Source organism: Osmerus eperlanus, chromosome 21, assembly GCF_963692335.1.
Source record: "Osmerus eperlanus chromosome 21, fOsmEpe2.1, whole genome shotgun sequence".
Classification (NCBI taxonomy): domain Eukaryota; kingdom Metazoa; phylum Chordata; class Actinopteri; order Osmeriformes; family Osmeridae; genus Osmerus; species Osmerus eperlanus.
The window spans coordinates 6018140-6045962 of record NC_085038.1 but is presented as its reverse complement, the minus strand read 5'-3'; the positions used below and the strand labels follow the sequence as shown (position 1 = coordinate 6045962).

The following is a 27823-nucleotide window of genomic DNA, read 5'->3' as shown; positions in this document are numbered from 1 at the left end:
CAAACAGCACACTCATATGGGTGTCCGCTATATGGGATGCTATTAAAAGGGTGCCCTCTGCCTAACCATCAATGACTCACTCCCCACGTTCTGAAGACTGCATCTTACAACTTAGTTGCCAAGCCAGAATGTGCTTCGAATCTGCCATCATCTCAACTCCAGGGACAGGAGCATCTCTCTGTCAGGGGGTGCAGCTACATTCGCAGCAGATGAAGAACAAACCTTCATTACCAAAGCCTCCCTTGTGTCAGGAGTGAATAATGCTGCCTGTTCTCCTCATTAGTAACTAGTGGGCGTCTGTGTAGTACAAGGACCATGATAAAATAGGCCCACAGACAGACCCATGACTCATACATAAGAAATAGAGTTAAGTGGGGCAAAAAAATTGAAAATCAGATAGACACTAAAGCATCCTTTCTGCCTTGGCTATCCAAAATCTGCTCTGGAGATGGAGTTCTAGAAGTTTTTTTTCCCAAACAATGCTATGATTCAATTGCTGCATTACCAGTACTACAATATATTTTCCAGATCAACATCAGAAAATTCCTCACTGAACACTTTGCAATAGCATAATTAGATCACTGTTCCACTAAGCAGTCAGACTTGTCAATAACCAATGTAGCCAGATACAATGTGTTCCACCCTCCACAATTGATTGGTTTGGCAGCGATGCGTTCCATAGTTATATTTTTATGCCCATTATCGACATCCTTGGGTTGGCGAGAGAGGCAGACAGGGGGAGGAGGGACAGAAAAAAAGTGTGAGGGTCCATCCAGCACGGACCCGAGGGCATGGGCCTGGAATAGGAGCAGCGAGATGTGGCAGTAGCACTGATCAAGCGCACCCCCGTTTCCTCACACATCACCAGGCCCACAGCACCAGCACGCTCTTGCTCACTTTCGAGCCTTCAGTTGGAGAGCCAATAGACAAGTCTCCCACTCTGGCAGAAATATCTGGGTATTCTTAAGTTAAACAGCCTAATCATGGATGCCTTATTAGATGCAGTGTATGTGGAAGACGATAGTATAACATTTGGACATTGTAAACAGACATTGTTAACAACCAAGGGAAAACCCATGTCCCCCATTAGCCCCGAGTGCAAGGCTGTCTCTTATCTATGCAGATAGGGAGGGCAGAATGACCCTTTCACATGTGGAGGGCTGTGCACTGCTGAGCTCTGATTACTTCTCACCCAACACTCATCTTCCCCTCTATCATGCATTATTAATGGGCTCTAATGGCCAAGCCAGAGCTGAAGCTATTTATTGTTTTTTTCCCCCCTTCAATTCAATTGAATCATATTGAAGCCTGCATGGGGAGCAGAGGACCCCCTTTCTTTCCATCCTCTCTTCACAGCCCTCTCTTCCACACTGCCCCCCCCCTCCTTTTCACAGCTGTAGACTCTTCTCTCTCAGCATCTGAAGGATGCTTCTCACACTTCCTCCTGGGCTTCTTACTTTCACGCTGAGGATTCCAGGCAGGTGGGTCCTAGATCACATTGGGTTACTTTTCATCAATTACATGCCTAGTTTTCATGGTTATATAGAGGAACTTTGGCCACAAGATGCATTCCATATTCATAAGGCAATGCCAGTAGCATTTATAGTCAATAAGTAACTCACAAAATATTTTGGGAACGATAGACACAGCCGTCTTCCATTGAATGACGACAAAATCGGCTTTCTCTCATTACATTAAAGTGCAGGGACAGAAAACCTGAAGTCATAAGGAGATAAGACGGTTGGGTTGGGTGTCCTGGGGTACCTTACGTAAGCATGGGCTGCATAGACCCTTCCTGAAACCTGAAGCATTTCCTGTTAAGTGTGCAAAAAAATGGACAGTTTATTTTTTTATATACAGCAATTTATTACTGCTAAGAAAAGTGGAAGATATACAGTAAGAAAATTCAAGGAGAGACAATATGGTAGCTCATCAATGCAGTCTGGAATCTTCAGCTACACATTAATATGATCCTTTGAAACGGCACCTTCGTCGACCTTGGTGTTTTACCGTTCTAGTGTACACTGACTACTACCAATTCAACCAACACAGTTTTATCTGGCATTTGGAAGGACGACAGAATGGATGGTGGGGTGTCGGGGGAGTTCCTTAAATAAAGGCAGGGGCTTTGCAATGTCTCTGGGACCTGCTCCGCTGCGGTGGCACACAGGTCACTCCAGGAGCCAGCCGTGCCCCAGCTCTGCTGCAGGGCCGCTCCTCTCCAGGAGTTAGCTGGGTCCCTGCTCCTCCTCCTGCCTCATCCTCTTCCTCAGGTGTTCGCTGATGGCCGCCAGGGGGTTGGTTTTGGAGGCCAGGTCTTTCACGGCTTCGCTAAAACGACTCGTCTCGGTCTCGCTACAAAGAGAGCAAAGACACAGGTTCAGAGGTTGATGGTCAGTTTACTCTGGTGGCCCTGGGAAGGATGCAAATAACCTGCTGTTATATATGTCAAATTCAGGTCTTTGAATACATGTTTGTAGCATTTAAAGGGGGCCAGATCGAGGGCATAGTAGCTGCTGAGGGCTGGCAGATTTGGCATGGTTAGCCAGAGGTTAGAGTGACTTACATGAGCTTGCGTTTCTGAGAAGCCTTCATCAGGCTGAAGTCTGTGGGTTCTGGCTTCTTCTTCACAGGCCTGAAAGGGGAAGAGAAGGTTCCGGAGATGACCACGGTTGAAAAGGACGGCGGGTAGGTTAATAGAGCGCTACTAAGCAACCAGAGATGGGTTAAAGGACCTGAGCCTGCATTCCTGTTAAGAGCCCAGGTCTGCAGACCTGCCAGTTCGACCAAGCATAATGTATCTGAAATATGATACAACCAACTGGGCTTGACCCACAATCAGATACTCCAGCCTACAATGACCCTTGTGGGTTGAAACACACCTCCCTTCATTTAAATGTATATTTGATCTCCCAGGTTACCACAGAGAGATGCTTTGCGGAGGTGGGCGAAGGGAGTTTTTCTCATGTAGCAGCATATTTTCTACTTCTTCAAATCACATCTGATTTGTTTGGCCCTTTTACAAGCAAGGTCGCAGAGGGCTTTAGAGCTCTACAGATCAGAGCCTATTTCCATCCTACATCCTCTGAGGACAAGAAAAAGAAGTCCCAAAAACTCAAAAGAAGGAAGAAACCTCAGGAAGGGCAGCGAGGGTTGCTCTATTCCAGAGACAGTTGATGATGCACCAAGGTGCAGACCATAACCGGAAACCAGGTTTAAACATTTAAATGAACAGATGAATAGTCAGTGAAGTCACACACACAGTTCAGCACTTGCAGAGCATTAGCAATGTCCTGCATTGGTACTTGTCAGAAACAGGGCTGGGATGTACAGGATCAGCATAAATCCATGAGACGGTCAGGTAGACACAAGAAGTGATCCATCAGAGGGCATTTGGAGAGCGATGTAAACATGGTTGTCTATGTGGGTAGCATTGTTATGTTGTGGGTGATGTTTTTTTCGGGTCACGGGAACCCGTGCAGCTGAGACAGAGGGCCGAGGAGGTAAACAGAGACATACATGCTGTAATAAACACAGCTCTGGAGGCCCACAGGACAGGCAGGCTCAACACTTCAGCAGGGGAAAAATGATATCATAAATATCTACGTTGCCTGTAATAACACAGATGGGATGAGGCAGTGAACTCGATACTTTTGGCAACCAAAAAGAGGATGCGGGCTGACTAGTTCTGCTATACGGTTTTGATCCAGTAAAAGAAAAAACTTACAAAAATAATAATAGTTGTCGAAGGACCGCTGCAGACCTGCATATAAAGTCATCCTCACACACCTCTATTCTGAAGGTGTCTGAGAAACTGTCTGGGGGGGGGAATCGAGCCGACAAAATCTAGTTCTCACTCTGAAAAAAGACGTCAATCTCACAGGTAAACAAGTCATTGATGCGGAAAAGCGCCCCAGCTGGTTTTGCCGTGCGCCCCCTGATCTCCTCAGACAGGGCGGCACTCGGGTGTCTCAGACGGGGGTAATGAGCACGTCTTGTATTAGCGCCCTGACATCCCAGCCCCTGGGTCTGGTTACCTTCCCCGTTACACAGCCTCTGTCTGTCAGTCGCACAAACAGCACAGCGTGGCGATGCGAAAAGACCCACATGTATTGACATGATGGCAACATATATACATATGGAAAATGTTTGTTTAAATTGTGTACTGTCTCTAAATGGTGTTTAAATGTTATAAGTTGTGATCTTGGAACTTTCCTCATGTACCAACATACAATAACAATCATCTCCATAATGTCTAACCTAATAACACTTCATGTGACCTCAGGAACTACTAATCTGACATTCAGCAAACAAACAAGTCATTTAACTAATCAAATATGGCATTAGAGCACGAGTCCTCTCTAGACTTGTTCTTGACTTCACTGATGGTGCCCTCAAACTTCCCGCTCAAGATGAGTAAACACCTGTGTCGCAGATCCCCACTGCCTGGCAACCAGCCCTCTGAGGGAAACTCCATGAGTGAATATCTCAGCGTAAACCACAGGGATCATCACCATGGTAGAAAGGTGTGAAGAGGATAATTAGGTCTAGAATCCAGATATATTTCTTTCTTTCTTTTTTTTAATCTTCAAGCTAATATGGGACATCCATCTTTTTTTATTGCCTTTTCTTTGAGATCATGGCACATCACTGTCATTGGTCGTGCGAGGTGTAAAGGGGTTGAGGCCGCTGCTGTGCATGAGGAGATGAGGCGTCAGCACCGAGGCATGCGCTCGGTCCAGACATTTATAACCCAAGTGAAAAACTGCCCATCACAATAAAGCAAGCCTCACACGGTGCCTGCAGCCAGGGGCTGGATTAGAGCACTGAAACCCCCCCCACCACCACCACCACCATGGAAGCCCACTAAACTGCCTCGTTGCATTCACAACCCAGCAGTGGCAAGATAATTGAAAATATCTCTGATTCGATCTGACTTGATTTACTTGCCGTATTACCTTTTGAAGACAATGGCTTTTTGTCTTGTCTTTTTTGCCTGTGATCCTGGTCTTTTTGTCTGTGATCCTGGTCTTTTTGTCTATGTACTGTTGTTTTATGGGTTTAACTATTTTAAATTGTACAACACTTGGTCAAATGCTGTTTTTAAATGGGCTTTATTTGAGGTTTCATTTGTATTCCATTTTGTGTAAAAAAACCCTGTCCAAGTCAGCCTAACATTCTCTCCTCCACCCTACTCCAGGCACATGCTGTGTGGAGCCCCCCCCCCCCCCCCCAAGAGTACCACAGTACTGGTAGTACTGGTACTCTGTGCTGTGGTACTCTGGGTTTCCCCGCTGAGTGGAGGACCGAGCTGTGGATGTGAGTCCTGGAGCGAGCTCTGTTACCCCAGCTCCCCCCCGACACAACGCCAAGGAGGGCTGTCGGTAACAAACCGGCAGCCATGCCATCACGTAAGGTCTTGCATTTGTTTGACTAAAATGCTAAGAATGACCCATACCAGTGAATGAAGGGCACTTAGTTAACACAGAGTTGAGACTGTGGAGGGGGAGCCAGAAGGGATGGCCCATGTGACAGCTAAGTGTTTTTAACACTCACAAACACAATCTCAGACATTATTCACCCTATAGCACTGATGTCATTGGTTATTAACTAACCGTTGCCCTACCATATATAATATAACTGAAGAGGCCCAGTTATACAATATTGTTACTATCTGTATATTTAAGGATTATAGACCAGGCCATCCATTGACTTGATTTTGACTCCGTAATTTACTCTGATTCTAATTAGATTCCAGTAGTTAAATCCATAATATGAGTTCACTCAATGACACTGACATTGATTAGCTCCTGAATCAATTGCAACTAGATTTTGAATACTTCCATGACACATACAGTACCATCTTTACGGACTTGACCTTCAAATCTGACTTAATTCTGAGTCGACAACAATCCAACGATTGATGTTCTGAAGTGCTCCCATGGCTTTGGCAGCAGTGGTGACCCGGCCAGGTGTTGGAACCTTGGGCTACTCACACTCTGTTCTTTCTGCGGGTGGACGTCTTGGTGGCAGGGAGGAGCTGGGAGAGTTCGGGCAGGGCGTCCGCCAGGGGTCGCATGTCGCCCACCACGGGCATGGCCTGCCGTTTGGCCTGCGCCACCTGCTGCTCCCGTGCCAGTTTGATGGAGCTGATCTCTGGGAGGGAGGGGAGGGAGGGACGGAGGGACGGAACAGAGACAGCAGACACGCTTCAGACACCTGGGGAAATACTGTCCATCTCCGCATGGCTTTAGTCTGGTTTACCTGGCACATAGAACAGGTCCCAAACATGAACATCATTATCAGGCAGAAATCCCACACAATCTACACTGGGTAAACACAGACGGCAGCTCTGTTCCTCACAGACACAGTGTTTACCGCATCATTAATGTGGTTTTCAAACTTTCGGAGGCAGTTTTGTTTTGAAGCCAGTGGTGCTTGTGTGTTTGTGTATTCCTAAACTTGACATGGTGCCATCTTGGGCTTCCCTGGTTCAAATACAAAAGAAAATCCTACATCCTGTAAATTATGACTTGGTTAGCTTCTGGTTTAATGTTGAGTTAAGCCCATTTTAAGTGACTTTAATTTATGAAGGGAAGTGAGTAGAACGGAATCCATCACAGCCCTTCGATAAACATCATGATCAAAGAGGAGGCAGATATCTAAACCAGATGTCAGTTACACAGGCAAGCAGTGCAAGAGCAGGTGAAAAAGTGGGCCAATTTAAAACTTTACGATTTTAAAGATATTTCTTCCTGTGCCTAATCAGATAATAAGCAGGACGCGCTGAGGTTTTAACAAGATGACTCACAGCTCATATAGCTCGACAAGACAGCAAAGAATAGTTTGACTCCGGATTCAGGCTCATCTTTAGAAGCTTGGCACAGACCTAAACATGCACACAGTCAAACGCTCCAAGCATGCATAATACAGAAACCACCCCATCCAATTTTCCAACAATACAGTAGTGCTCATAACAGAAAAGCTATAAGCTTCCCCACAACCCTTGTTAATTCCGAAAACTGTCGAACCATGGTGCCTGTCTAGGGTTTCAGAGACAGTCAAAAGGACCATTAGCTCCTAATTATATGCACAGAGGAAACGTCTAGGGTTCTGTGGGAATTGATCGGATCAGCAGATTTGGTTACCAGTGATCACAATTATAGAGGAAGAGGTGGTGTTGTTGCTGGTGGGGCTGAGGAGGGGGAGGGGGGGTTGTAATTACAGAGACAAGAACGGCTCCTTTGCTCGTTTCGCCCGGCAAACCCGCTGTCCTTGAGCTATCCGTCCTGGGGCACAAACAAACCCTTTGAAAATGACTCTCGTCTTCCACCTTTGACATCCCAAATTCAAAAAGGAACTTTGAGAGATATTAGTGTGTGGTGCGGAGCCTGCGGCGGGGTGTTGTCGGTGTTAAGCCGTGGCCTCAGCTGGAGCTCTTCGGAGGGCTGTGGTGGTGTTTGCCGCTGCGTGCTACTCACTGTTCAGCCAGCGATCTCTCCTCTCCTTCATCTTCTCCTTCTTCGACTGCTGCTTCTTGTCCTCTGGGCCTGGAGACACACACGGGACAACCGCGCTGTTACCCTGCTCCCACCTCACGGTACAGGATCATGAGCACACACACACACACACACACACACGCTCAGGAACCCAGGATCACAGGCATCCAAAACACAGGCACACACGGGATCAAACACATCACGCACAAACTGCTATCGCGTTCTAAAAGGCAATTGAAAAGACCCATTGATGAGATGAAATCGGGGGCGAGAGGAGGTGTTGCCGTGGGGACACAGCGCCCATGTGACTGGCGTGTCTCCCGTGCAAAGTGACAGGACGAGCCGAGACAGATGGACAGGGAGGGGAAACGCTACCTACCGTCTCGGTTTCCGTCCCTCGCGGGAAAAACATCCTGCACAGGGATGGAAACGGTTTTCCTATCAGGACGGCCACATTGAGGTCCCCCAGGGTTGTAGTGCACTGGGACCGAGCAAGGGCGTGTGTGTGTGTGTGGCTGTTGTGGAGGGTGTGTGGGGAGCAAAGTCGCCGCTTGTTCCCACCCCAGCCCTTCCTGAGCGATGAACACACTCTGATATGAGCTGAGGGAAGGTGTGTGTGTATGTGTGTGTGGTGGTTGGGGGGAGACAGCTCATCACACACACGCAGGCTTCCTACAGCGTTTATGGGGTACTGTCAGAGGGTCTGTCATCTCCCTCTCAATCACATGTGATCTGAGGCGGGGCGGGGAGAGGGAGAGAAACACCTGGAGCCTGACTGGACCAGAAAGTCCTCTGCCAGCCCAGAAATGTGCTATAGAAACATGAGACTCAACAAGGGCAGATCAAAGGGCTTCACTGCCTCGTTTTTTTTTTTCAAACCTCCGCCCTCCGACTGAGGGGGCGGAGCCTGATCGATTGCCTCTCCCTCGACTTTGGGAAAGCGAAGCGTCAGTGTGTTGCGGCGGTCTATTATTAGCGTGCTGATGGGATGGCTTTTTGTAATTAGCTATGCAGCAGTCCTCGACGACCACATCTGGAGGAAGGGTTGTCAGACGGGGACTCGGAGCTAGCCTGCGCACAAAGCCTGGTCGCCTCGCTTGGTCTTACTGGACGGCGAGCTCCTGTAAGCAAGCTAACGCGTCACAGCGTGGTCGCCAGATAATGACCTCTGAGGGAGTGGGGAGGTGAACGAGGTTTGACAGAGGTGGACAAATGAAGAGGAAGAGAGTCCTGTTTACTTATAGCTTGTCAGAGAGCTCTAAGCTGCCAGTTTAAGGTCAAGATGAGCCACCTTGAGAGACTTGATACTTGACAGGCGGGGGGGGGGGGGGGGGGGGGGGGAACGGTCCTGTTAATCCTCCAGGAGAGGAGAAGGTTAGGGCCACCTTCCTGCCTGCAGCTTTATTCATTGCTTTGACCTCCCCAGGTTCCACACGGGGAGCTCTCTGGTCTGGTCTGTTGTCCTGGAGCCTGCTGGGTGCACAAAGCATGTGAGGGGGGGGTTTGGGTGTGCTCAGGAAGTCCATCTTCCCAGTGGGGAATAAGGAAGGAGAGGGAGGGGCAGGCTGCATATCCCATTATGATAACCCACAGACACACAACAGCCCGGGCCTCCTGTACCCAGACCTGCTGTTCAGCCAGGACTCCTTGGGAATCCAGGACATGTAAATGCACCGCACCAGCAACCTTGTAGGAGACTGAGAAAATATGTCACACTGGATCTGTACAAGTGTGGGAGAGGGTAAACGAATGACAGGCCTGTACTGCGGCCCTGGAAACCCCGTCCTCGGGTGGGTTGTAGAATGGATGCACCTGGGCCTCTTTTACTGGCTTCCAGACCAGAAATTGAGCGTCTCCTCGGAGAAGTCTCGTGGGATGGGACGATTTCGCATTCTCCTTTCCGCCATCTCTTGAAATAGAAAGTGGGGACTTGCGCTGTCGCCGTCTTAGCGCCCGCTGGTGCCTGGTAGAGAACAGCAGAGAGCTGCACAAACACGCAACGCCGCCACAGCTAGATGGGGACACTGACACAGTAACGGCAGATTGCAGTCAGGTCCTCAGTTGAATTAGGCAGAGCTTCCTGTCTGACTGGGGGGGATGGCTAGGGTGACAGGGGCAGCAGGGGAGATCGGTATGCATGGAACCAAGCCTCACTGCTATATTCAAATGACCCGTCTCCAACACTTGGCAGTGTAGCAGCCTGATAGTCACACACGAGGGAATTCAGCGTGTGGTCATTTTGCGTCGCTCCCCCCCCCCCCCCCCCCCCCCCCCTTTCCCATTCTCCCACAGCCTGGAACATCCTGTCAATCAGTGTCATTTTTTCCCCCACCGAGTCTGATTTCAGACTTACTTTTATTTGGTGCCTGATGCCAGTGCTTAAAAAGGAAAGACAAAGTATCTGGATTCTGACATGAAACCATCACCAGACAGTTCTGGCTGACCGCCTCTAAACAGTCCAGAGAGAAGATCCAGACTGGGTCCTAATGGCAGAGTATGTGCGCTGAATGGCATGCTTTCTGTTATTGATCCACTGCTGCCCCCCCCCCCCCCCCCGCCACGCACAAGGTCGAAAGGTTCGTCAACAGCCCGCCTCCAAACAGCCCGTGTGTCATCCTGATGAGCGCGGGTGCGTTTGACGAGCCCCGCGGCCCCAGGCCCCGGGGAGGGGGGGAGCCCATCTGATCACCGATCGATGAGATCCTCCCGCTGTCGTCGCCATGCCGATGAGGGGTGCTAGAGGTGGGGCCCACCAGGGGGGGGGGGGGGGCTCCAGTCACACCTGTTCTCCGATAACGATCACGACGAATCGTAACAAAGCACGTCTAATCTTATCTGCTCGCACCGGGGTCCGCCTGTCCTAGGAGATCCTCAGTCTCTTAAGAGGCGTAGCGCCCAGATTAGCAGCCGTGATGCCACACACATCCAGCTGGTGCTGAGAGAGAGAGAGCGGGAGAGAGAGAGAGGAAATGTATTTGTTCTAATGGTGGTTCTGATACAGAGATGAGGCATCGTATGAACAAAGACTAGCTACACTTCAAGCACTGCCTAGTGATAGACAGACAGATTGGATGGTTGAGAGATATCAGACAAACAATAATTGTTGTCGTTTTAAGACAGCAAGTCTATAAATAAGCGAGGCTGTCTGAATGGCCAGGGAAGCTGGGTGAAGTTGGCTTGTCTGGGCTTCTGGCTGTCTGGCTGGCTGGGCACTAACCACCTCCCAGCTGCGCGCGCTCCTGCCACTGCCATGGTGATGAGACAGGTCTGGGATGGACCTCGACCGCACAGCTAGCTAACACACCGGGTCAGCGTGGGCCCTCGGGAATAACACCTCCACAGGGACCTTAGAGACCCCGTCAGGAAGAGCACAGCTCATCTCTCCATCCTCTCACTGTCCAGCCTGCCAGGGGGCACGGATATGGGAACGTAAAGGACTCGACAGCCACTAATCACAATCCATAATCTCCATTAGCCCAAAGGACAATCCACCGAGCATATATTGGTCAAACAAATGAGGTGGAACCACGGGACCATTGTTCTTCAGTCCTCGCCCCCTCTCTCCAGGCCTCGGCAGGACCCTGGTGCCCACGCCGCCCGGGCGCTGCGATCGGCGCTCGCTCCTGTCCAATCTTGATCCGCCCGCCGCAGCGCAAACAACAACTGTGTTGTCCTGCTGTTGCAGCAGAGTACAGGCCAGATAGGCATCTCCACTCTGCGGCAGTGTTGGAGCGTTCCCGACTGCAGATAGGGGTGAAACCCAACCCCCCCCCCAGCCCCCCCAGCCGGGCTCCGTGCTGTTTGTGGTGGGCAGAGGGCCCTCACCACCGTCCCGCTCCCTTTGGGAGCATCAGGTTCTTAGCATCAGTGAAACGGATAGCGCCAATTATGAGAGGCTGGAGAATTCCATTCCCTTTTCCTGTCTCTCTCTCCCCCCCCCCCCCCCCCTTGCCTGACTGCACTGACACCTATCAGTCAGGAGGCGTGATGGAGAAGAGTGTGAGTTGGGGGAGGGGGAGCCCATCCAAAGGTGAACAGGAGCTATGGGTTGTGCTCCGACACTGATACCTCCAATTAAAGTGCAGAGAGTGCTCTTTGTCAAAGCAGAGCCGCTCGACGAACCACAGTGCTGCGGTCATCTTTTCTCAACGTTTTGTCCCACGGGGAGTGGGGGCGGACCGGGGCTTGAAAAGGGTTAAATCTCTGGGGCCGAGTCGAGCCCTCAGCTTCAATTTGGTGTCAAGGACAAACTCAGACCACAGTGAGTGTGCTCTGGCTGACTGGATTTGAAAGGGCTTGAGTAAGGCTGAGGGGGGTGGTGAGGGGGGGGGGGTAGAACAAATATGGGTCAGTGAGGGATCTTTGGTAGTCCTTCATCGCCGGCACAAACACTCCATCTCAGCATGGGGGGTAAGTTCTCCGGGAAGCAGGCTGTTTCTGTGTCAGGCCTTGGCTTGCGTCCTGCCAGTTCCTTGATGAAACAAGCGCTGTGAAAAGGGACAGCCCGCCTTTTCTTACATTCCCTGCTTCAACATTCCATACTAAAACGTAGTTCGAAACCCGCATCTGCACGGGCAGATGATCCCGTCGATCAAAGCCAAAAAACACACGCCGTTTGCTGCCACTACATATGCCAAGCTCCCGTAGTACGGTCAGTGATTAGGCAACAACGATCCAATTAAAAGCCTGTCTGATAAGAGTTGATGTGCTCTGCTACGAAGACCCAGGGGAGAGGAAGTGTGTGTGTGGATGGGGGATGGGTGGTGGGGGGGGGGGCGGGTGAAAAGACATAAGAGGCTGCTGTTGGCTCATTCTATAATTAGAGCCGGGAGGGGAAGTGGCTAACTGGACAGCTGCTCAATGGAACAGGCTACCTCTGGATTTGGGGGATAAGCCCCTGTGGACTTTGCTCTCACAAAAGGCACTCAGCAAATGGAGCACAAACAACTATGCTGGGTCTAAGGTACGTCAGTTTCCAGCGTTCCCCCACTTCCCACACACTAAAGCTCCAAAGCTGGCAAGCGTCCTCCAACATCACTGCCATTTTTAACACACCGTGTACGGGCATATTTCGAAGGCTGTAAAACAGGCAGCAGGTGCTGTTTTGGGTAATGCAAGGCTTGCATTACAAGCAAAACAGCCTCTCACCATGGCAACCACCTGCTCTGACAAGTATTTATGTATTTATTTATTTATTATTCTTAAGGACTCAAAAACACTTGCCAGAAGAAGAAAAATTTGATGCTGTTTTTATCTTCAATTAAATAATCTTAGTTAAATAATCAGACAGTTTAGTGAAGAGCGTATGCATTCTTAGTTAGGCTAAAACAGTAGAAGATGGAGCAGGGAGTGGAGCTATTTCAATCAGCCTTGGGAGATGTTCCCTGGAGACTGGCATCACACCTGGGCATGCTGCCACTGTGGCATCAACAAAGAATCGAAGAGCCACACCATTAGAAAAGCTCCATTTAGGCAGTTAACCTAACAACGATGACATAACTAGGACTAGATTACAGATCGCTGGGCTGCTACCATACACGTGCTGTGGAGCTGTCCTGCAGGACAGGTGCCCCTCGTCGAGGAGCAAGGCCGAGCAACCCAGCTGCAGCTGTGCCTCCGCACAACACCAGCCTCAATGTCAAAACGGAAGTGGAGAACACTGATGCAGCTAAACCATGATTTCATGCATAAGCTTTTTATACTGCAGCGAGTCTAAAAATAGCTCCAGTCCGTTGTCTAGCAAGGCACTGCAGCTCTGCAGCTCCCTGCTCTGGCTTAGATCGGTGGATCTCTGCAGCCTGAGACTAGGTCACAGTTTCAAAGAGGTTGGCGTATGTGTTTGAAACCCAAAAAAATAGCCATGCGTACAAACAGAATAATTGAGAGATTAGGGGTTCACCCTTTGTCCAATTTAAAACATGGATTCATCCCTAACACCTCCACCACAGTACATTGTTCATTCATTATTTACATATGGTCTAATGATGTGCCTTAACCTTTTCCCTCTCAGTCTTATTGATGTTCATTCCATATTAAAACCTCTAAATACCCTGAATTGAATTACAATTTGACAAGCTATTGATGTAAATGTGCCTGATATCATGGATTATATTCCTGGGTCTCATACGCCACCTAGTGGGAGACGAGAAAAATGGAACAAAGTAGGAGAACAGAGGCAGCCATGTCCCCTAAAAGGCCCACTACTGCTATTTACCTTTATTCACAAGTGTCTCATTGGAAGGTTCTTCGAACTTCAGAGTTTGCACCAGGGCCTCAGGGTTTATTTTCGTGCCAGCAAAGATTCCACATGGAAAAGAACTTGACGCCTGCGAACAAAAAAAAAGATGGTAATTGTGAGAGCATATCTATTGCCATTCATTTCGCTCCATCTTATGTATATTTTCTTAAACGTTACTTTCTAATGTAAGTTAACTTCTGTGCTCGCTAATGCACCTGTGTCGTCTTTGCGTTTTTTGCGTGCGACGACGCAAGGTTGGTCTTGTTTACATCAAAGAAAGAACCACTTGGAACCGCAGGGATTGGTGCTGTTTCCAAATCAAGTAAGGTGGACCTCGCGACACCGCTCCCTGGACTGTCAAGTTTCACAGCTCCCTGGTGAAGCTTTTGGCGAACTCTCTTTATCTTTCCAACCATAATTAATTGTAGGTTTGACAAGGAGCTAGCTAAATAAATCTGAAATTACTCATAAAACCACCCCAGCTAGCTAGCTAGCTACCAGAATGCATGCGACATCAACGTGGAGCACCGTACTTCGTTTACAATATTGGGGCTGCTCTATGGGACGCCGGGCTGAGCGTAAGATCATAACATTTGATACATTTATAAAAGAAAGTGTTTAGATTAATGTCTTTGAACGTGTTTGGAACCGAGGACACAAAGAGGATTGCCTTAATTACCACAATTCGGCCTACTTAAAAGGATAAAACCCTTATGAACCACATAACTCCTACCTGTTTGCCCTAGCCATGTGACAGTGTTTGACACGATTTACTTAAAATGATTTCAACCAGGAATCCATGTCCGGTGTTTTGGCTAAAGCAGTCGATACACAAAAGCCTGTTCAAAGAATAGTTCTGCTTACTTATGGATATGTAAATATGTGTTTATCTAATGTGGAGAAGCACATTTAACAGCTGGTGGCTGTTACGTCTTAGACTTAATTTCTACAAGCATAAATAATTGAAATGTGAAAATACTTTAAATCGTATTTAATTGCAAACAGTTGTGGCAAATCAGTAATGATTTATTTTTACTACAGGAGGTCTGAGGTATACACAATATGCAACAGACACAGAATGTGTACAAAAATAGACAAATCATTAAACCAGCTGAACATATTTACATCCTTTACAAAAGACATAATAGACTTTGACCTCCGAGGTATATTTTAGGGGATTTTCTCTAATTGGTCTTTATACTAAAGCCATGCATTGATGTATTTATTTTAGTCCTGGGTTGTTTGTGGGGGAAAGGCTACATTATTGGAATAGAGTATGTTTCAAAACAGAGGTGGGGTTCAGCCATTGGCATCATGATCCAGATCACCAAAACTCAACTCAAAAATCTGAAATTGATTGAAATGAACTTCACAGTGTGCATTGCATTCCAACTCACTGTACAACTGGACAAAAACTCCATGGGTTATGGAAAATACTGCTGATAAGCCTGATTGAAATAGTGGCACATTCTTCTTCACAATATTACACAATATCATTGCAAATCATTTCTCTCAACTACAGGCTTGGTAAACATTTGATGATATACTATTACTGAAGACTTAAGCAGGTTAATCACACATCAATAATGCATGTGATGATACACACCATAAATATTGTTAGGTTAATGAATTACATCAGTCAATCAAATTCATACTTTCTGAAAGCACATGAATATCTATAAAATAATTTGGCTAAGTTTAGTTTGAATACATAAAACATCATACAATACTAAACATATTACCATAACATATTAAATTGAGTAATAATACAATTATCATTGCATAGATGACAAGTGTGAAGCATGATCTTAAATGTTAACAATCCACTGTGTATATAGTAACCTTCTCTCACTTTTCCTTGAGTAACACATTTCATCATAGTAGGCAGCAACTTGAATCCTCCATGTCCATCTCATACAAGCTCAGTGATTTTAACATGCACAAACAAGGAGGCCGGAGGAATACTGGTTCCATCCCTGGACAAGAGGTGGATGTGACGATAACCTGGAGGAAAAATACAGAGAAAACACTGCAGTCTATAACCATCCTCCCAATAATACAATTTTACTCATGTGAAATGATAATAAAACAAAATGACAGTAACTCCTAACATGAGGAAACACTACCTTGCTGAATACAGGTAAAAGGCAAGGTATACTGTCCAACAAAGTCATTTTTGGACGTCTTGTCATAGTCCTCCACCACAAAGCGTACGAGTGCTAGTTCAGGAGTGTGGATGGTAAACCTCAGAGTGTCATACCACACAGGGTTAAACCCTGAAAAACAGGTCATATATATGAATATATACAAATGTAATATATGTAATAATATTATGTGAACATATTATGTAATCAAAAAGAGTCTCCAAGAGGCAGACAGAATTAACAGAAACTGTAAAGATTTGCCATCTCAAGCCCTCCTCTGACTGAGAGGAGACTGGGTCTGTCATTTACCATTATTGTCAATGTATCTGGTCTCCTGCTTAGCCTGGTCCACAGGAACTCCATGGATCTCCACTCTCACCAGCGGGTCCACGATGGAGCCCTCTTTGATATTCACTTTCGGAAGCTGCTGTCCACTGATCACCTTGGAAGCAAACACAAAGGAATGATGGGTGAGACATTAGCACGAAGCGGAGAGTAAAAGGGGAGGGGGGGAAAGGGATTGAAGTGACCTGTAGCTTTTTCTTTTTCACAATATAGATTTGTTTCCTTTTCATTACCTGGATGGAGAGACTGAGAGGCTGGTAGCTATCGCGGCTCTGTGGAGTCTCAGCATCAAACCTCCTCCCAGAGCCTCTCATGAAGTCAGGTTTAAGGACATAGCCGCTGTGGCCGTTCTGACTGAAGAGTCCATCGTTGAGGTCCATCTCAACCCCTGCAGTCTGGAAATTCAGTGCAACTGGACATAAATCAAGGAAAAGATTGGTTAAAATAACATTCACCCCAATGGAATTGCAATGGTCCTTGGTGTCATAACAAATCGAACTTAGACCTCACCTATTTGGCACCCAGCGTTCCACATGTCCTGTGGATTAAAATTGGAGGAGTCTGTTCTCAGGCCACTGGGGTACACCCGTGTCAGCTGTCGAGAATTGTGGTGTACAAAGTCTGCTCCTGGATGGAAGTAAGGTGTTATTGCACATCTGTATCATTGAACACATACTGTACATCCATCTATCTGCGATGCTGCCCATGATTCTGTTATGAAAACAAAATACAGTGCCGTTTAGGAGTCTGGTGGTTTTAGTGTCGGATGGGTCGGGTACTCAGGGCCCACCTGCCTCTCTCAAGTGTTTGCGGGCTTTGGACTCGGTGAAGGAAGAGATCTCGTAGAACTTGGAGTGGATGCGGGAATGCTTGAAGCTACTGAAGTGGACACTCTTGCAGTACACCACGCAGTCCGAAAGCTCCTTGGACAGACGCTGCTTGGATTTCTAAGGAAGCAAAGGAGTCAAGTATCTTCCGTTCTTGTTTACTTGGGGAAAAAGTTCAAAGAATCTGCACACGGATTAGAAATAATGTGTTGCAGTCAGACCCATTTGAGCAAGCTTAAAGCACGTTGCCGTCAAGTGAAAGCACCATGTGGACTGAACATCTCCAAGATGGAGTAAGTGATACTTGCCCTAGGTTGTCAACCAAAGTAGGTCTGCCAGAGAGGTTGGGTGACAGAAAGGTTCAGAGGTATGCCGGCAAAAGGCCAAAATCATTAAGGATTCTACTAGGGCTCCCAGTGCACAGCTGGCTGGCTGTGGAACCCGAGAGCACCAGCCCTCAACAGCAACAGACTGTGAGCTACTGTCTGAAGGACAGCCATCATCGGCGTCACTCGAGCCAGGGGCATCGCTGGGCAGTCTGTGGCAGACGGGTGCCTGAGTTCACTTCTGATGGCTGGGGTGATAACAAGCCCTATGTGATATTTCAGGCTTCTCAGATGGTTATCAATAAACATGGATGTGTCTGTTGGTCTATAAATGTGTACACGGTGCGATAATCGGGGGGGGGAACAATTATCCCGTCGAAAGTGATTTCCGGTAAGCCTATGGATTTGTACCTGTTGATTGTATCACAGCACACAAATGCATGAAGAGGTGTCACAGTGTTTTGTAACAAAGGAGATCCCTGCCTGCTATTAGCAGTGTTCAAAGGATCAAGTGTCCCATTTTAGAGGAGTCTGCTCACAACCTTCACCCAGCCTCTGTCTCCCCCTCTCATATGGCAGTGTTACCTCAGTTCTCTCCCTTCACCTCATGCTCAGATAACGAGATCACCTCAAACACCCTCTGTCTGGTCCCTGTCTCCAGCCTATGTTTCTTTCATGAGATTTATGCAATTCTTTTCCACTGCGGCCAAGTCCAGATTTTAAGCACTATTTCGGGCCTGGTACAGGAATAATAGTTGGCATTCATTTAAACTAAAACCAAATGATATACAATATATTTAAATTGAGTTTGTGATAGACACCTACAGCATTGCAAATGCAAAGACATACAGTGTGGATGAGGCATGAAGTCTGCCAAGTTATGCAAAATGGATATGAGAGCCAGTGGATGTGGAGATGCAGAGAAACAGAGAATGAGTTTGAAACTCGTCTCGTTCCCATGCTGTGTGGAACATCCGAGAGGCGGAACCCGAGAGGAAGACAGAGAGGTCCCCGTCCCACCTTGGTTCTGCGACGCAGGCTGTCGTGGTGGAGGTGCTCCTCGTCGATGTCGGCCGCCTCGTCCTCGTCGCTCACCTCCCCAGTCAGCGAGTCCTCGGCCATCCCGTTGAGACCCCCCTCTAGCCCGCCGATCTTCTTCCCCTTGAGCAAGATCTTGCCCTTCAGTTCCTGAGGCACAGGGACACACGTGCAGAGGTTGAGAGAGGGAGAGTAAGAGATATTTGACTAATAACTGGATATTTATAACTAAACTGTTAACGAAACACTAATTTCTTTCTTTCGCTAAACTAAGCTACAGAAGTCAGAAGCAGAGTAAGCTTTAGAAACGTATCCATCCTACAAATATCTAGGTATCCCTTATACACTTGTTGATGGCAACCACAGGGTTTTTCTTTTTACCTCAGAAAGATTCATCATCTCAAATCTTTGTGTCCGGCCATGCTAACATAGACCACCAGAGTCACGGTACATATTGTGGTTGTGTTAGATGTCGAGGCAGGTCCTGTATAATGGCAATAGGAGTGGTGCTGAAAGAGCACCTGTCATATCCTCTGACACACCGGGAAGGAACAATATTGTGGTTTTGAATAATTCAAGGTGTCAGCGCAGCATGTACAGCTCATATGGCCTCAGCAGAGGAGAAAGTGAAGGTGGCTCCAGGGTCATTCTGCTCAGCTCTGCTCCGTCAAACCTGTAGAATTAGGCTGCCCAACAGAGCGGGAGGCAGTCACTGTCACAGCAACACCCCCCGGAAGGCACTGACGGGTGAGGGGTCGGTGTTTTGGGGGCCGCGGCTCGTCCTTACCTCCGGAGAAGGCAACCTGGGGGGGATCTTTCCGTCCAGCGTGCTTTTCAGCAGCTTGTCTCCGAGGATGTCGTTGAGGTGTTGGGCCATGACTCGCTGTTGCTCAACACTGCAGTGGTTCTCGATGGACAGGATGACCGGGTACTCTGATACCTGGGAGAGAGGAAGGGGTGGAGGGAGTGAATTATTCAACAGCATTATCACTGGGGAAAGGCAATACCTAGACATACACCAGTGGGTTCCACTGAGGCAGACAGGGGTCGTATGCTCACTGACTGGCAAACTGATGCAGCCAAAGACCCCTGTGGCACACAGGTGAACCTGGTACAAGACACCCTCTTTTAATGAACTGGTTCACATCATAGGCCTCAACTTTTCAACTATGAACTGAATATATAACGTGAGATGATACCACTACTCATACACATATAATGAAATGTCAAGTGGTGTGGTGACAGTATAAGATAACAAATGATAACGCAGCTTATGATGGAGGGTTCTAATTGAGTGAGATAGTGTGTCTCGGCGCACGTGTTTCACAGGGAAACGCCTGACCTTGAAGGCATAGTTTCCAATGGCGTTCACCACATCCTTGAAGAGGATCTTGGAGGTGAAGGTGTGTCCGTGGTACACGATGGGCTCCCCGTTGGGGCCATCCCAGCTGTCCACCTCCACACAGCGGCATCCTCGTTTCAGAGCCCTTCCGGAAGCACAAACCAAAAAGGCCAGTGCATTGAGTAACATCATTGCCTCGCCTTCCCAAGTCATTTCAATTCAACACTCCTGGATGGTTGTTCGTCAATCCTATTCAAGAGAGCACCGTGAACCCAAAACAAATCTAACCCAGCTATTCCCCAAAACATTACTAAGACTTCTCCCCAGTGAGCTATCAACATGAAATCTTTGATACAGTTTCGTTACTGGAGATTAGGACTATGTTCTCAATTAATAAGGAGTGTAAATAGCAGCCAGGAAAAGAGAGGTGATATTCTACCGGATGTATCCCTCCACACTGCTCTGGCCTCTCAACTGGTCCTCCATCAGGTAGGTGTTGTGGGACGAGGAGATGAAGTAGTAGCACAGCGGCTGACTCATGTCCTGGTACAGGCCCCGCTGGTGCGGGTTGAAGATAGCACCCTCGGCCGAAGACAGGTACATCAGGAAGCCGTCGATGGACATGGCGTTGAGCATCTTGGCTGACAGGAAACGACAACGAAAATGGAAGGCACGTTGACTTTAAGCCTGAACTGGGTTACGCGAGTGATGTGCCCGTTGCTGTATAGCATTTCTTAAAACAGAGCGTTCAACGAATACTGCACCTAGTCATGTTAGAAAATGGCTTTCTGCTGACTCGTTTGGTTACGTAAAGCATTGAACAGGTTTCCAGACAACTCACAAGCTGCTGTAGCTGAGCTCGCTGGTGTGAGAGTCAGGCCACGCTTGTTACAGTTTGTTCAGGATAGCTACGTCTCCGAAGGGCAGAGGTCCCCACCTGTGTCGGAGGGCTCGTAGCGCTCGATGAGTTCCATGGCGTGCTGCCGGACCTCCTCGCGCTCCAGCTGCTCGTCTCGCAGGAAGTCCTCCAGGTCTTGAAGGGCCAGCTTCTGCCCATCGCCAGAGTAGTCCTGGAAGACCCTCAGGACATCTTCCCTCTGGGTAAGCATCTTGTAGAAGAGCACAAACTCATCGTCTTCCAAGGTGCCCGTCTGGGACCTGTCAGCTCCCTGGAAACAGAACATGTATGTATGGTCACACAAAGGTTTTGTCAAGGTTTCAAAAATAATAGCAGTGTACCTGAATTGATGTTACACAGGGATCTTACAGTGAAAAGCCGATGGGCATGCTGTTCGTTCATGTCCACATTCATCATCTTCAGCAAGTCTCGCACCTCCTTGAAGTTCATCCTGCCGTCGTGGTTCTTGTCAGCCTTCTTGAACCAGTCGCAGATCCACCTGTTCATGTTACTTAAGGGAAATCATGAATGTCACAGAAATCGGTCTACCATGGCCCTAAAATGACTCCTGGCTCTGGTCTTAGGTAAACCTTGTGTTGAGAGTCACAGAGGAGGATACTGGTCAAGCTTCTCCCTCTCCCCCATGTTCTCCAGGTTCTCAATCAGCTTCCTCATCCCTTTGATCCATGACTGGGCCTCCTCTGCTGAGTCTGCCACCAGGTCCAGGTTGCCACGGCGCCCGCGGAACACCAACGTGAAACAGCGGTCGGGGGGGAACTCATCGGCGATGCTGAGTAAGACCTCGGACTGGTGCCCCTCCCTTACGGCCTCCACATCACTCACAGAGACTGGAGGGAGGAGACAGGAAGACCGAGGAGGACTCTCAGTTCTTCTTCTTTAGTTACAAAATGGACGCATATAGATGATCACTCTCATTCACAAGTGTTTGCATGAAGCCAGAACATTAAGTGTTTTACAGCAAATACTGTCGACATGAACAGCAGCAGAACACTGGGAAAAATGGTTGTTCGAGCAAAACATTGAAAAGAAACCATGAGACAGTAAGGGGACCGATACTTTGTGCTATCTGCAGCATCTACATACTGCAGTGTCCTTCACTACTCACATGTGGAGTGGGCATTACCAGTCTTCTTGGACTGGTACCAGATAGTCATGCAATCCTCCTGCAGCTTGAAGTGACGCTGTTTCTTCCAGGTGCGAGACTTGATTTTCCTCATAATTGTGCCAACAATCATTGACTGGAGGTTGTCATCCCCCTGGATCCCTGAGATAGACAGAGCGAGAGCAGAGGGGTGAAACTAGCAGGTCTGGAGACAGCTTGGATAGCCCTTGTGACCTAAATAAATACTGTAGCGGGTCATTCCTGCACTTACTAGCTAAATATAGGGTGTCAGGTGCTTTACATGTGAGTCTTAGGACAGTTAGACATTACCGGGAGTTTGATTGATCTTTTATCTAACGGATAGCAAACTTACGCAAACCACTTCTGGTGGAAGCCATTTGTTGTTTTCTCACACTTTCGCCATGTGATACCTGGGAATATCGGGAGAGCTTTACGGCAGCTAAAACAAAAGAGCAGAAGGAAACAAAAATCAAGCATGGAAGTAGTTTCTGCATTTAGGTTTAAGTTTGCCAAAGCAACCTCAGCTTGGTTCTCCAGTATGTGATGCCACGCTGACTGGCAGTGTTAAACTAGGACAAGCAGTAAACCCATCATACATTGTCCATGACAGAGGATGGCTGGTGTTGGAAAACAGTGGTCCTGCCACAACAAACGTCAACCCCGGATCAACAGAGCCTTTGTCCAATTCTTATCCCGAGTTCACTCTATTTAGGCTGCAGCCAGTCAGCTGAGAGGAATGCTTAGGCTCCGGCATGTGGGTGCAACTCTAATTTGCAGTGTCATGTTTTCACTGTCCCAGCTACAGCTTTGGACTCCCTTTCTCTGCTCTGCTTTGTAGCAACATTTGAGCTGTAGAATTCTAAGAATCTAAGACATTAATCTTGCTAAATCTCTGACATAGCTGGGCATTACTTTCACTTCTGACCTCAGCTGACACATTAACTGTAACATCAGTGGTATTATGTCCAGCAATAGTACAACATGAAGTAATTAGTAATAACTCAGTAATAAGTATCTTACATAGATACACACTGTCCCTGGGAATCACAACCACAATGTATTATTACAATGAAATACTAGTTACTCAATAGTTCATAATAAATAAAGTTAAATACAAATTATAAACTGTTACTTCTCATGACTCTTCTAACTCTCAAATCTATTGAGAAGTTTTGAGTGCATATTGCTTCAAACCCTTACCTTCTAAACGGTACTTCACTGTCGTGCTGCAGCAGTGTGTGAGGTCTGTAATAATGTCTAGGTAAAGAGGTATATATGTCTAGTGCATGAGACTAGGAAAACAAGTAAGCCTGGGTTTAGCCTAAAGAGATAGTTATGAAAATAATACTTTTGAATATATCCTTGAGAATTTGAAAATAATTTGCCTTACCACAGTCATTGCACCTTTGAGTTTGTTGATAAAAAGTCCATGAAAAGCCATTTCCATATTTTATCTTATAATATTGATAACATTAGACGTCCTGAGTTGAATGCTGTCCATTCTAAGTACTAGTTATCTAAATGTGCAGCTTCCCTAATATTTGTAAACTACACTTGACAGTTGATCTACTTCCTTAGTCTTTGTATTTCACAGCTGGAATTATGCATATTATGCTTTGTTTTGTAACTGTCATATATCTGTCTTCCCTCAAGTGCAGAGTTCTGAGAATACTTGTCAAGATTTATTTAGGGAGTCAGGTGGCTGAGCGGTTAGAGAATCAAGCTAGTAATCTGAAGGTTGCCAGTTCGATTCCTGGCCGTGCCAAATGACGTTGTGTCCTTGGGCAAGGCACTTCACCCTACTTGCCTCAGGGAGAATGTCCCTGTACTTACTGTAAGTCGCTCTGGATAAGAGCGTCTGCTAAATGACTAAATGTAAATGTATTTACAAATCCCTGGAAAAGTACACACCCTTCTGAATCACATCCATATTAGTTGTTTGTTGATGTTTGGTTTCATTTGTGTTGTTCTCAGAATGTTACCTCAATGCACACAGAGGCCTGTTCAGACAGAAGAGACACAGAACCAGGAGAACAAGCAATAAGGCTGGAGCAGAGACTTAAGAGAAGCATTCACCTGATGGAGGAGCATGTTTGAGTCCAGGTCGTCTTGCTGTTGTAGAGCTCTACAGAACGGGTGTTTCACCCGAGGGCTGGCCCCGTCCCTGGCCCAATCTGCCTGAAGCCAATGTGTTCCGCATGCCGTGCTACTGGAGAGCTGAGAGGCCTGGTGGGTAACTGATCCTGAGTCAACACAGCACTGGGCTGACGCACACCGCCTCTCCGTCCCTCATTCCCTCACGCCCTCCCTCCTTCAGCTCACTCGATTGTCAGTCTCTCTTTCACCCATCTTTCTTTTCTTTCTTTTTTTACACACTATAAATGCTGTACAAAGTTTGTGCAAGGTCCTCATAAGCAATCTGAAATGGCCAATACCGTCAATTATTAGATGCTATTATTAGATGATTATTTTTTTATCTCATGAATTGTAATACTTTGATTGTAAACTTGATTATTAAAATGTATGCATCTATACACTTGTGATTTGTGTTATAAACAATTACCACAACAGAACTAGCATAACTTTTAAACCTGTGTTAGCTAATAAAAACGAAACATTTACCAAATCATTACCTGACGCAATAAAACACAAGGCAAGATACCATGAATGGTCAATCAGTCAATTACCTAATAGGACATCTCATTCATCAAAGATTCAGTAGGTGCTTCACACACTGGTTTCAAAACAGAGTTCAGCAGCCACTTCAGACATACAAAAATGTGCATCGACTGTAATGAAGCCTTTCAGTGCTTCATCCCTTCCCTGACACAAACCCAGCCCAGACCCTGACAGTACACTCTGGCTGAAGGCCAGCATAAACCATAGCTGGCTGTTTGGAGACAGCCCCTTATGTTACTAACCCATGGCCATGAAACATTTACCTGTCCAGTTTACCTGCTGGTGCACTGTGTAAGGTCATATTGGTCTATGGGCTGAAATAATTTGCATGAACGCATTGACATTGGAGCCCAAATATGGCGTGTGCTATATGCTACATTGGTATACCTTGTAAACCCTGTTTTGCTCAAGAATATGCATCTATTTTTTTTACCTACCTCTCTGTCTCCTGCTCATGTTCAGTGGCATCAATAATACACCGCATCAGCTCAGTTTCCAGGGTTGAATTTCACAGACGGAGCCAGAGGTAAAATGGGGGGTTCCTTCCATTGGTGTCCTCTGTGAAGTATACCACAGCCACCATCCAAACCATTTACAATAAATGACTCCATGTCATTTAGAAATGGTACATAATTTGTGAAGACACTCGACGTAAAGAAGACCCGATTTATACATTTCGCATTTTATCCCGAGCTTCAACATTTTATTGGACAGTCAACAAAAAGAAAACTTCTTGATACAAAGAGAGCATCCACACACTTGGAGATTGGGTAGATTGGCCATAGAACAACAAGGCTCAAGGTTCCTTTTCCCATTACTTAAAGTCTGTACAAAAACAAAATACAAGTGCCCTTATTTGTGTCCGTATTTCAAACGGGCGGCTTCTCTCAGGCTGCTGGAGCCTTGCTGGTGATGTTTGGGGCATGTGAGGAGCTACTGTGGTGGTAAGGGGATGCCCCTTGGGTCTGTGACCTGTCCCTCCTGCAAGTTTTTGACCAGCTGTGCCAGCCAGCGCTTGGTGGTGGTGTCGTCTTTCAGAACCTGGGCAAAAGTGGTGTCTTTGAGCTGGTCTGGAAGACACTGGCGAAGGGCCTCTCTGGCTCTGTAGGAGACACAAAGAGACACAGTTCATGCTGATGAGACGAGAGGGCAAGAGGGGTGCAGACAGTATTATCCAAATCCACTCTAATCAAGTTAAATCGAACTATAATAACAAGTCTGTGTTCCCTCCATACTGATGAAGTTTTGTTTTCTTTGATTATCAATGCTTGTTTCAATCAATCAAGAGCAGACTAAAGAGCAGGAAAGTGTAACCAGCTTTGGCTGTCAGTACCTGGAGTTGTCAGAAAGGCGTAGATAACAACGTACGACATGCTTCAGTAAACGAGCAGAGGGCTCTTTCGAGAGCTGAAGAACCATCTTGCCCTGAAATAAACATGAGAGTAAGACAAACAGCTGAAGTGCAGACAATCACAAATGATATATTTATCGAAGTAACAAACTTACAAGTATCATGGCAACATGGGAGAAGCGTTCATAAGTTTGACAAATATATGCAAGTCCCGTGTCATCCAGGAGTATTTTCTGTAGTATGAAAGTTGCAACCTGTAAAGCATACAAACATATTAGAGGACAGTGCTTTCAAAGGTTGTCAGAGTGTTTGGCCATTTTTTCACAAAGAAGCAAATTTACCGTTTTGGACAGCTCACTGCCTGACTCCATAATCCGTAGACACAGTGGAATGATCTCTGTCGTCAACAGGAAGTTGATCACCTCCTGTTCATCTGTTTTTACCAATGCGCCTTCAAGATAAACAGGGAGACATATAAACACTGGGCCATTTCAAGGCATTGTCTAATAAACAGACGTCCGTTTGTGAGGTTGATTCTGTTACCTATGACTCCTAGACTGGTTAGTCGGAGGTATTCAAAGGGCCGCGTTTTGCTCACAGTGTGTAAAAACGGATACAGGAAAAGAGGGATGTGCGCCGTGAGGAACGCTGATCTGAAAAACAAGACATGAGAAAACACGTTTTAAGAATTCAATTAGGGATTTATATACACTTGAGAGGAGGCTGCACCGAAAATTAGAAGTGGGTGCAACAACAATGACATATTACCTTGTTTCTGGATGAGAGGCTACACACTGCAGAAGGGCGAGGGCATTACACACCCGGTTGGACTGGTGCGCTGTCAGCGTGGGGGGGTTGATGGAGGGATAGATATTCACAATCTCCTGTTGCACATGATAAACAGTGGAAAAGAGTGATTTGGAGTTGATGATCAGCTCACACATTTTCAAGTCTTGAGTGGTTAGAAACATGTGCAAGTGGGTGAGCGAGTCAATGATGACGTGATCTTACCTGCAGGAGTGCAGCTATGGTCCCACAAGAGTGCCACAGCATGGGTGCCAAATCCGGGACAGATTCTCGCTTTTTACTGAGTTCGAGCAGGGCATTCTCGCGGGTCTCTGGGCTGGACAGTTCGTTTATCCACTGATAGATCTTTTCCCTATCCACTTGCGCCAGCGCCGTGGTTACAGCCTGTGATGATTGTGATTCAAAACCAAATTAGCCTGTACACAACAGTGCAGTTGTATGGCACATAACTTTAAGATCGCACAACATCCATCTAACGTTAGCTTACTAGCTAGCAACAAAGACTAGCTGGTTCATTCACTCCACGACTAGACGTGTTAGAAAAACCGGCAAGCTTCTCACAATTGTACAAACGTGTAGTTACTACACTACGGATTTACTTTTCAAGATAAGGCAGACTAGGCATATCAAATAGATATAGGTACAGTAGGTGAGCTAGCTAGATGACCATTCGCTAGTTAAGTTAGCTGGTTAGCTAGCTACAACGTTTGGCCTTGTGCTAACGTTAGCCAGCAATCGACCAAGCTTGCCATTATACTCAGCACTAGTGCAACTATATTTGGTTTACTTACTGCTCCTGTAGCCAGCATTCTCTGCAGCGCTTGGATATGATCTCCGGTGGGCTGTTGAGTACCTATTTTAAATAATTTCACGCCGTTTTGTAAAATAAAAAAAAGAGTCTCTGTTGTGAAAACAGAGAGCGGAACTGGCGAGAGAAGCGCAAATGTCTTTGAACTTTCAACTCGCACGTTGTCACGTGACACTTTATTTCGCTCTCCACATGTACCCACCAGGGGACACTAGTTGGACCGTTCAACACACACATTTAGTACAAATAGGTAGCAGGGTAGCAGCATAGATTTCCGAATTTCCAAAAAACGAATTTCCGTGTACTTTGAGGGTATTATTTATTCTGCCATAAATGTTATACTTCAGGGACGTCTTGACTCCTGGCCATCTACATTC

General features: G+C 46.9%; 3 protein-coding genes across 4 annotated transcripts; all 3 read right to left on the bottom strand.

Moving 5' to 3' along the window:
• Nucleotides 1-1851: 1851 nt before the first annotated feature.
• Nucleotides 1852-14502, bottom strand: slx9 (SLX9 ribosome biogenesis factor). The gene is made up of 6 exons (XM_062447258.1): nucleotides 13953-14502; nucleotides 13714-13825; nucleotides 7482-7550; nucleotides 5997-6156; nucleotides 2567-2635; nucleotides 1852-2355 (listed from the first exon to the last, which is right to left on the bottom strand). The coding sequence occupies exons 1-6, from the start codon at nucleotides 14151-14153 to the stop codon at nucleotides 2229-2231; spliced, it is 738 nt and encodes a 245-aa protein (XP_062303242.1). The 5' UTR covers nucleotides 14154-14502; the 3' UTR covers nucleotides 1852-2228.
• Nucleotides 14503-14722: 220 nt separating this feature from the next.
• On the bottom strand, nucleotides 14723-24043 carry plcd4a (phospholipase C, delta 4a). 2 transcript variants are annotated; one of them, XM_062446922.1, is made up of 16 exons: nucleotides 23878-24043; nucleotides 22154-22240; nucleotides 21784-21942; nucleotides 21277-21505; nucleotides 21027-21156; nucleotides 20697-20928; nucleotides 20199-20400; nucleotides 19760-19904; nucleotides 19205-19357; nucleotides 18400-18567; nucleotides 17017-17173; nucleotides 16737-16853; nucleotides 16460-16638; nucleotides 16191-16323; nucleotides 15864-16013; nucleotides 14723-15741 (listed from the first exon to the last, which is right to left on the bottom strand). In XM_062446922.1, exons 2-16 carry the CDS (start codon nucleotides 22176-22178, stop codon nucleotides 15650-15652), a joined length of 2271 nt encoding a protein of 756 aa, XP_062302906.1. In that variant the 5' UTR covers nucleotides 22179-22240; nucleotides 23878-24043; the 3' UTR covers nucleotides 14723-15649. The 2 variants fall into 2 exon arrangements, with proteins under 2 accessions (XP_062302906.1, XP_062302907.1); XM_062446923.1 differs by having other exon boundaries at nucleotides 22160-22240.
• A 1126-nt stretch (nucleotides 24044-25169) lies between these two features.
• Nucleotides 25170-27616, bottom strand: cnot9 (CCR4-NOT transcription complex subunit 9). The gene is made up of 8 exons (XM_062446924.1): nucleotides 27430-27616; nucleotides 26843-27022; nucleotides 26600-26715; nucleotides 26375-26484; nucleotides 26173-26282; nucleotides 25987-26085; nucleotides 25814-25905; nucleotides 25170-25582 (listed from the first exon to the last, which is right to left on the bottom strand). The coding sequence occupies exons 1-8, from the start codon at nucleotides 27445-27447 to the stop codon at nucleotides 25414-25416; spliced, it is 894 nt and encodes a 297-aa protein (XP_062302908.1). The 5' UTR covers nucleotides 27448-27616; the 3' UTR covers nucleotides 25170-25413.
• Between the last annotated feature and the right edge of the window lie 207 nt (nucleotides 27617-27823).

Bases quoted from the DNA above. Each gene is read 5' to 3' on its own strand.
- slx9 (XM_062447258.1), bottom strand. From the start codon at position 14,153: ATGGTTGGAAAGATAAAGAGAGTTCGCCAAAAGCTTCACCAGGGAGCT. The intron at 13,826-13,952 runs GTGCATTAGCGA...TTTTGTTCGCAG, and splicing joins AAAACGCAAAGACGACACAG to GCGTCAAGTTCTTTTCCATG. The intron at 7,551-13,713 runs GTAAATAGCAGT...GTGTGTCTCCAG, and splicing joins TGAGACACTTGTGAATAAAG to GCCCAGAGGACAAGAAGCAG.
- plcd4a (XM_062446922.1), bottom strand. From the start codon at position 22,178: ATGGCTTCCACCAGAAGTGGTTTGC. The intron at 21,943-22,153 runs GTAAGTTTGCTA...TGTCTATCTCAG, and splicing joins TTCCACCAGAAGTGGTTTGC to GGATCCAGGGGGATGACAAC. The intron at 17,174-18,399 runs GTGGGACGGGGA...TTGCTTCCTTAG, and splicing joins GCCTGCGTCGCAGAACCAAG to AAATCCAAGCAGCGTCTGTC.
- cnot9 (XM_062446924.1), bottom strand. The intron at 25,906-25,986 runs GTAAGTTTGTTA...TGTTTATTTCAG, and splicing joins CCCATGTTGCCATGATACTT to GGCAAGATGGTTCTTCAGCT. The intron at 25,583-25,813 runs GTACTGACAGCC...TGTCTCCTACAG, and splicing joins CGCCTTTCTGACAACTCCAG to AGCCAGAGAGGCCCTTCGCC.